An 8,494-nucleotide genomic window follows, 5' to 3' on the forward strand; every position below is an offset into this window, starting at 1 on the left:
TGACGATAGAATCGATGAAATGAGTTGGGAAAGCTGGAAAAAAACAAGGGGCGTTTCAGACAGTTCGGGTATTTTGGGTTTTTTTTATATCATTTATTTTGTTGGGCCTTTCTTACATAGATGTGGATAGCCCTGGTGCTATAACGCGCGCATTATTTAATTAATTATAATCTAAAAACAAACTGAACTAATCACACTAACACCACAAGCCAAAGCAGGGCCCATCTTAGCAAGTTTATCCGCCGAAAAGTTTAACTCCTCCCTGTGCACATGGCTAAACTGGATTCTAATTCTCTTCCAACGAGCTACGATTATCCACAGCACTTCTTCATTATTGAAAAAGCTCTGAATCACACTTTTAGAATCTGAAACAAGCTGAACAGCAAGAAACCTATTGTACATGCTCACTCCAGATCCAAAAGAATTGCCATCGACTCAGCCACGTAGTTGTCTAAAATTCGCAAACCAACAGACACTGCGTAAACAAATTCACCTTTATCTTTTCTGCAAATGAAGTCAGCCCCAGCCAAACCTGGATTGCCTCCAGCTGCCCCATCACACCAATCTCCCTGCATTCAATAATTTCTCTCCCTTCTGATATGCCTGCAAACAACCCCAAAACTGGAGCAACTGAAGTTCATATACAGTTTAACATATTACCAAACATCCTCCGCTTACATACACACTTTGCACAATTTTCTCTTTAATCTTATGTAAAGACCAACTTGCATCTTCCAAAATGATAGCATTTCTCATCACCCATATCCCAACCATTCCACCAAATACTGCAACCACCCAAAGCTCTTTGACAGCAGGACTTGTATGTTTAGCGTCATTAACAAATTAATCAATCTCACCCGAATTGCTTCTGCAAATTACAGAACAAGCAGATCAACAGTTCCGTTGTATTTTTTTTCGTAAGACAACCATTACAGATCCGCCAATGCCCCAAACTCAGGTTATCGTACTTACTCACGGGTAAGTAGGGTCTTTTCGTCACTATCATCGACTTCGAGGCAATCCTTCACTTCGTAGTCCAGTTCAATCACAGTTTCCTTTTCATAAACTTCAGAAGCCTGAATCTGAGAGTATTTTCCCTCAATTGGAAGTTTATCCGATTCCAGCTGCTGCATTTCCGATTCAATTAGTGCGTTCATTTTTGCGCGGTCTCTGTCTTTAGGGTAACTACAGTATAGGAAGGAGTAAATGAGGACGCAAATAATCATTGGAATTGCTATTGATATGTAAAGTGCCTTGGCTAGTGACGCTGCATTTTTTCTATCGGTTTCGACCTCAACTGATTGACTTGACCCTCGAGGAGCAGGTCTATAACCAAAAACATGCTGGGACAGAATTCCGACTATTGGAGGAGCAAAAGAGGCTAACACAGATTCAAAAGATTGATCCAAAGCATAAATGCTTGTTCGAGATTTCTTGGGAACTATCTCTGCAAATATTGGGCTGCACATAACATAGATGGTAAACATCAGCACATGCTCAAGTAAGTAAATCAATAGCTGAGAAAATATAGACCTCCATTCATTACTCAAGAAATGACTCCAGCTGATGCTAAGCGTGATGTGTAAAACGTGGAAGCATTTCTTTGGCCATCTGAACATGCAATCTTATACATTTACTGGGGTTCGTTAAATAGCCCACTCAGAGTTGAAGTAAGAAGTATGGGGGTACTAAATGGTGATTTATAAAGTTTAATAAGCTTCGTATCAGATTGTTTGCGCAACCACCTGGTCCTATCTTACATCCAAAGCCTGACCATTAAGCGTGGACTTGGTCTTAATTTGGCCAACTTTATTTGCTAATAGGAACCTAAATTGCAGAGCTTCAAAAAGTGCTACCAAAAACACGCATGAAATCTATGTGAACATAAAAGTCCCCAAGTATATGGTACCCACAAATTTTCTAATTTAAAGTCAAAAACATATATGCTAGGTTAAATTGTCAGTCTGTAACTTGTCAGCCATCATGTTTTCCTAAATTTCTGAGTTTCTCTGATTATTGCAGGAAAAAAAAAGCGACTCAAAAAGACAAATGCGGAGTCTTACTTGTTTGTTGCAGCAGCATTCCATGACGTGAACAGACCCATGATGAACAAAACCATACCATGTTTGAGTCCAGTAGAGGGATCATCAGGTAATCCAAACATCAGAATCCATGCTAGTGGGATGAATGAACCTGCACTTATCTGAGATAAAATGATCCTGCCAGAGTTCGGGAGACATACAGATAGTATATCTCCCATCTTTCCTCCAAAAAGTGCTCCAATTGAACCAGCCACCGTAAACATACTCCAGAGAAAAGCTGTTTCTTTGTGGGTGAAGCCAATGAGTTCTAACCACATTGGCGCAAATGCCAAAGCGGACCATGGAAATGATCCACTAACACCCTGTGCTATTAAAATCTTGAAGGATAGGATTTTCACCACGGATTTTGCTTCTTCAAAAAATTCCTTCAACTCTAATGATAATGATTTTCCTGGACTTGAATCCCCATTCACACTTTTTTTCTTTACAAACATAGGATCTTTAGCATATAATCGCACTAAAATTCCAACTATGATGCTTAAAATTGCAACGAGATGGAATGAGATTCTCCAACCAGCAATACCCATGAACGATGTTGAAGCTAGAAGAATTGACAAAAGGCCACCTAGAATTGAGCCAATATTTCCTGTTAGTCCAAGCCAGCCGAAAGCTACACCGCGGTTATGGTCCTCTGTAGAATCAGCAACAAGGGATTGAATGGCTGGTGTAACCATAGCTAGTCCAATACCGTTCAAACCACGTGAAACAGCCACCTGAATATGAAAAACAAGTCTATAAACTTACAGCATTCTCCATTTGGCATTGTCAAGTGCACCAAAATGAAAAAATTAAGCATGAACAGAAAAATCTAGACATTGCCCAAACAGCCATCGAGTTCTCAAGTGTGTAGACAGTGGAGTGTGATTTTGATCACACACTTGAGCACACCATAAGCCAATAAGTGTCTGTTACATCACTGTTAATGATAACGGCCGTCAAAAATGTATACCCATCAACATTTGTTTGGATCTAGACATCTTAAAATCAAAAAAATCAAAATGAAATCAAAAATCTACTACAAGCAATTGAATCAGGTTTTAAACGGCTTATAGGAAATACATCAAGAGAGAGTACCTGAAAGAATGTGGAAGAGAATCCAACCAAGAATGTAGCAGCGGCCCATAGAAAAGCACCAAGAGCAATAACATGAGTACGATTATGACGAACAGCAAGATACATTGCTAATGGATAACATAGAGATTGAACAATAGAACGGAACAGAGTTAATGAACCTAAACCAGTTGGATCAGTATGTAAAGCTGCTCCTACTTCTTTGTAAACACCTGGTAATAACGATTCATCGGCTCTTTCCATTATCCCTGCTAGATTCACTAACACTAATGTTAATGTCTCTGACTTCATCTTTAACTCTTTCAGTCTTTCTTCTGGTTTCAGAGGTTTAGAGAGAAGGAACACAAGAGATCCATGGAAGGTGTTCTTTGTTTCCTGTTGACTGGGAGCTGGTGAAGTAGGAAATGAGGAAAGAGAGTGCAAGTGGGACAGCCTGGAAATAGATTCCAGAATCTCTGGAATTTTTTAATATAATAATTAGAAAAAAACAATCTGATGATGGTGAAATCATATTAATATTTGAGCCTTTAGCCAGCTTGGTTCAACCTTTTCCCAAGAGAAGCAATGGACTTTGAGTGTGTATCTTTATATTCTCCGTACATCAAATCAATCTTGTACTTAACTTTTTTCTGCAAGTTCTTCAATGACAATAAGAACCCGAAAACACAATCTTTGTTTCAATCAGAATTGTAAAATTAAATTTTGTGCACTCTCTTACTGAAAAATCTTGCTTCTCTATCAATTGCACAACGAGCTGTCGTAAACTCAGGCTATCATAATTGCTCATGGGTAAGTAGGGCCTTCTCGTCACTATCGTCGACTTCGAGGCCATCCGTTACATCATAATCCAGTTCAATCACAGTTTCCATTCCATAACCTTCAGAAGTCCGAATTTGCGAGTATTTTCTTTCTCTTGAAAGTTTTTCGGACCCCAACTGCTCCATTTCAGATTCAGTAAGTGCTCTCATTTTTGCACGGTCTCTATCTCTAGGGTAGGAACAGTAAAGGAAGGAGTAAATGAGGACACAAATAACCATTGGAATAGCTATTGACGTGTAGAGTGCCTTAGCTAGTGAGGCTGCATTTTTTCTATCTGTTTCGACCTCAACTGATTGACTTGACCCTCGAGGAGCAGGTGTATAACCAAAAACATGCTGGGATATAAGTCCGACTGTTGGAGGAGCAAAAGATGATAGTACATGTTCAAAGGATTTATCCAGAGCATAAATGCTCGTTCTAGATTTCGCAGGAACTATCTCTGCAAATATTGGACTGCATATAACATAGATGACAGATGTGAGGTTTCAGCACTTGCTCAAGTCTGTGATAAATGTACAAACCCGTGCATTACTCAAGTAGTGACTCCAATTTATGCTAAATGTGATGCACAATTCGTGGAAGAACTTTTTGGCCATTTCAACATGCAATCGGTTATAATAATGGGAGGTTCATTAGCTAGACGGCCTATATGGGTAGATGATATTTTTGTAAAGCCTAAATCAGCAGTTGAATGTTGATATTGAAACTTGGGATTTTCAGTAATAAGTTTTGTTCTGAATCCAAAGCCTGACCATTAAGCTTGGACTTGTTCTGAAATTGGCCAACTTTCTTTTTGCTAACAGGAAGCTAAATTAAAGTTTTAACAAGTGCTACCTGTCGTTGGGAAAATATGGGTTCAATTAAGATTTGTTTCTCCGGAGTACTAAAAGCAAGCATGAATTTGTTATGAACATAAAATCCCAAACTATGCAGGATTAGATTTTCAGTTTGTAACTTATCACTTATTAGATACCCATGTTTTCCTTAATTTCTAAGTTTTTATGAATCTGTCATTATAGTAGAAAAAAAATAGTGATTCAGAAAAGGTAAATGGGATCAAATAGAGTCTTACCTGTTTGTAGCAGCGGCATTCCTTGACGTGCACAGACCAATGATGAACAAAACAAGACCATGTTTGAATGCGGTGGAGGGATCTTCAGGTAATCCAAACATCAGAATCCATGTTAGTGGGATAAATGAACCTGCACTTATTTGAGATAAAATAATCCTGCCCGAAATTTCGTGTCTGGGCCACTCTCCCCATGCCACCAATGCTGCAAACTTGCAATGCAGATGAGCTGAAAACCAGTAAGGGGGCTTCGATTTCTCTAGCAGATCTGCAGCAGCTTTACTTCCCAAGGTCTTTTCTTGAATCTCTTTCTTAAAATAGGGTTTTTGAAATGACCAGTTGCTGCATAGTCGGTGATACCAACAGGCCAATCATGTGAAAGGAAAATATTGATAGGTTCTTCAACTTGCATGAGCTTGTAGACATCGTACTCATGCACATGATAGATAGATCAAATATCATTCTCGTTATAAGGAGGACTCTCATAATGTCCTAACTGTAGCGCTGTCCAGCCTCCATAATACAATTATCCACAAGTAACTGGATGCTTCATGATTCCCACCAATACAGACAGTAGGAAAAGGAGCAACTTCTTGACCCGAGTAATACTTCTGGAATGAATTCATACATAGTTCTGTATGTAGGCTTCACATTTGAACTCTCCAAATCCTTGTCATACCTTCCAGACTGAAAGACACCACAACAAATTAGTAAATCAATATTTGTCTTCTCAACTTTCTCCAAATGTAAAAAAGTCGCATATATATTGCCTAGATCTCCATGCATACATCCTTCTACTGCAATTACCCACTTAATAATCAAATAATTGAAAAGCTTGATTCCACTGTAACTTCAAAATCCAAACCCAAAGGTTCAGCACTCAGTTTTAAGAAGCTTCCCTGAACCAATTCTGAATTTGAATGTTTCTGAATAACCAATTTTCATTATCCGAAATCCTGACAATCTTGCAACTACTGATGTTGTTATCATAAACAAAACCCCATATCTGACATAGTACTTTGAATCAATCAGAAAATCGGATAGTCAGCACTTCAGTATTCATATATTCAGCAGTTGAATAATGTTTCAAATACAAAATAAAAATCTTCACACCAATACCTATTTCCCCACTGGAAAGACCTAAGCAAATCAAACCATTACAAAAACCCAGTGTTACCATGGCTTTAGTTTTCCTATTTTCAATCCATTGAAACAACTTTCAATTTTGATGAAGCTGATGAAGATGAAATTGAACTGCAATCTACGGATTTGATCATAGGGTTCATAGGTGGATCATACTGAGATTGACCAAACATGGTTCTAGGGTAGTTACTTTGAATTGTAAGATTAAGGTGATAAAACTAGGTTTAGAAAGTAGACTTCACCAATTGAATTAACTGGTGAGAAAAGTATCTACCTGAATCTCGTCCGGAAGTCTCCACCACACCACAATGACATCTTCAAATTTCACGTCATCAGGAAAGAGGGAAAATAGTGAGAGAGGTTGAGACACTGTTAAAAGGAGGAAATGAACAAGGCTTTGGTTTTTCATTCGCTTTTATGCTACGAAATATTAGTCGCACATCGACTAAAATTCAAACTTGGGCTTGGTTTATAGTCTGCAACAGTGCACAAGCACGCAGCGACCTCACGTTTTTTTGGTAAGCTTCTCTACAAGTTCTTCAATGGTGAAAAGAATCCAAAAATGTGGTCGTTATTTCAGTTAGAACTGTTGCAACATTTTACATAAGACCACAACCAAATTGTCGATCCGCCAATGCTGAGGCTAGCCTTGCCACCAACAGAACCACAAGAAAGATGGCATTTTATTATTATTATTATTATTTTTTCTTTTTCTAATTACTAAATACCATCATCATTACTGATCAGACCCCTAATTACTAAGTAGTTCCATTATAATCAAACTCATTCACAAGATCAACATCAAAACATGACCCAAAAATCTAGTCTGTAATTCCCTCAAACATCTGAGAGATTAACTATTCATACCAGGAAAAACTAGACTGTTCGACCCCCCTGCAAACACCTTAATTACACAAATACTAAATCTGTTACCCCCTGCAAACACCTTAACACCTTAAAACTGTTACTAGTTACCATCTGCATAACAGTATCAAACACAAGCCCATCTGTTCCAAAAAAAGAAGAAAAACATCCGAGATAGCAAATAACCACAAGAAAACCAATACTTATTTTGTCATCAGCTTCAGCAATATGAGAAAAATGATCAGCAAACACCTACAAGATTTCTTTGAATTTTCAAGAAGAAGAACTTAGTCCGATTCATAAAACCGAAGCTTTCCCATCGAAATCTTGTTGATATTCTAGGGATGGTTATTCAGAATCATCACCGCTATTCTCATTACTATGCTGACTACTATCGTCGTCGTCGATGCCCATCTCATCATTGTTGTACCCATTGATATACTCACTGTCTGTTTCAGTTTCACTACCATAACCTCCATCACCTGCATTTTCACTTCATTCATCATCTTCATTCTCTTCCTCCAAATCTCCAACCTCAAGTGGTCGACCATTCTAATCAAGACCATCAATTGTTTCTCCATTCGAATCAACATTCAGTCTCTTATTCATGGTTCTTGCAAAAAACCTAGGGATTGCTTTTTCTTCTAAGAATCTTTCATACCATGCATCCTCCAGCTTCTTTCCTCCCTTCCTCCTTTGTTTCTCTGTCTCAGAATTTCTCTCATGATCATCACTTCTCTCAAAATCATTCTCTTTCTCTTCGGAATCACTTTCGGTTGCACTGCGGGTCTTTCTCCAAAAAAATCTTCTCCTTCTCCCCTCATCTCTCTCCTCTCTTTCTATAGCTTTCCTCACATCTCTTGCAATTCTCTTCCTCTTCCATAGTTCATATTGTGGACAATTTTCCTGACGAACTCTTTCGTACTCAATCTGATTATTTCTCTTGTCAATCTCTTGCTGCAGAAAATCCCTTAAATTCTCTAACTCTCTAGTATACAGAGTCATGGCAACTTTCTTGGCGAAGTTAAAAGGTCCAGAAGGCTGATTAGCTCCGTTAGAATTGTTTCCTCCTTGATCACCCATTATCTCTAATTTATGTTTTTCTTAATTTCCTTGCCTGATCTTTTAGGAATATTTTTGCATATTTTGGAAATTCTCTGTTTAGTTTCCTTTTGTAAAGAATATGCCATAAATAGTCATTTAAGGAATTTGGTGGAACGACTCGTTCTTTAGCTATTCACGCCTCAAAGGCATGCTCAACAAGTCCTAAACCCATCATAACTCCTCCTTAACTCCTATACTCCAACATTTCTAATGGGAGTGTACTAAATTAGTGGGGGGTGTCTAAAATCATATAAGAGAAAACTGATTTTGCCTTGGGGCTGGTACGCCCCCCGACTAATTTGGTACACCCTCATTAGCCTAA

The 8,494-nt window shown here is 38.3% G+C and overlaps 2 protein-coding genes across 3 annotated transcripts; both read right to left on the bottom strand.

The window, feature by feature from the left end:
- Positions 1-3,490, bottom strand: LOC113286864. Of its 2 annotated transcripts, none has more exons than XM_026535497.1 (4): positions 3,177-3,490; positions 2,064-2,815; positions 973-1,461; positions 1-868 (listed from the first exon to the last, which is right to left on the bottom strand). In XM_026535497.1, exons 1-4 carry the CDS (start codon positions 3,462-3,464, stop codon positions 844-846), a joined length of 1,554 nt encoding a protein of 517 aa, XP_026391282.1. In that variant the 5' UTR covers positions 3,465-3,490; the 3' UTR covers positions 1-843. The 2 variants fall into 2 exon arrangements, with proteins under 2 accessions (XP_026391282.1, XP_026391283.1); XM_026535498.1 differs by having other exon boundaries at positions 3,335-3,426.
- Positions 3,491-3,933: 443 nt separating this feature from the next.
- Positions 3,934-8,151, bottom strand: LOC113290430. The gene is made up of 6 exons (XM_026540037.1): positions 7,980-8,151; positions 7,434-7,550; positions 7,138-7,211; positions 5,671-5,748; positions 5,065-5,432; positions 3,934-4,445 (listed from the first exon to the last, which is right to left on the bottom strand). Exons 1-6 carry the CDS (start codon positions 8,149-8,151, stop codon positions 3,947-3,949), a joined length of 1,308 nt encoding a protein of 435 aa, XP_026395822.1. The 3' UTR covers positions 3,934-3,946.
- Positions 8,152-8,494: the final 343 nt, after the last annotated feature.

Source organism: Papaver somniferum, chromosome 6 (assembly GCF_003573695.1).
Source record: "Papaver somniferum cultivar HN1 chromosome 6, ASM357369v1, whole genome shotgun sequence".
Taxonomy (NCBI): domain Eukaryota; kingdom Viridiplantae; phylum Streptophyta; class Magnoliopsida; order Ranunculales; family Papaveraceae; genus Papaver; species Papaver somniferum.

Coding starts and splice junctions, on each gene's coding strand:
- LOC113286864 (XM_026535497.1), bottom strand. CDS start 3,464: ATGAAGTCAGAGACATTAACATTAGTGTTAGTGAATCTAGCAGGGATA. Junction 1,462..2,063: donor AATGCTGCTGCAACAAACAA/GTAAGACTCCGC, acceptor TGTTATGTGCAG/CCCAATATTTGCAGAGATAG. Junction 869..972: donor AAGACCCTACTTACCCGTGA/GTAAGTACGATA, acceptor TGTAATTTGCAG/AAGCAATTCGGGTGAGATTG.
- LOC113290430 (XM_026540037.1), bottom strand. CDS start 8,151: ATGGGTGATCAAGGAGGAAACAATTCTAACGGAGCTAATCAGCCTTCT. Junction 7,551..7,979: donor GATTGAGTACGAAAGAGTTC/GTCAGGAAAATT, acceptor GTGAAAATGCAG/GTGATGGAGGTTATGGTAGT. Junction 4,446..5,064: donor AATGCCGCTGCTACAAACAG/GTAAGACTCTAT, acceptor TGTTATATGCAG/TCCAATATTTGCAGAGATAG.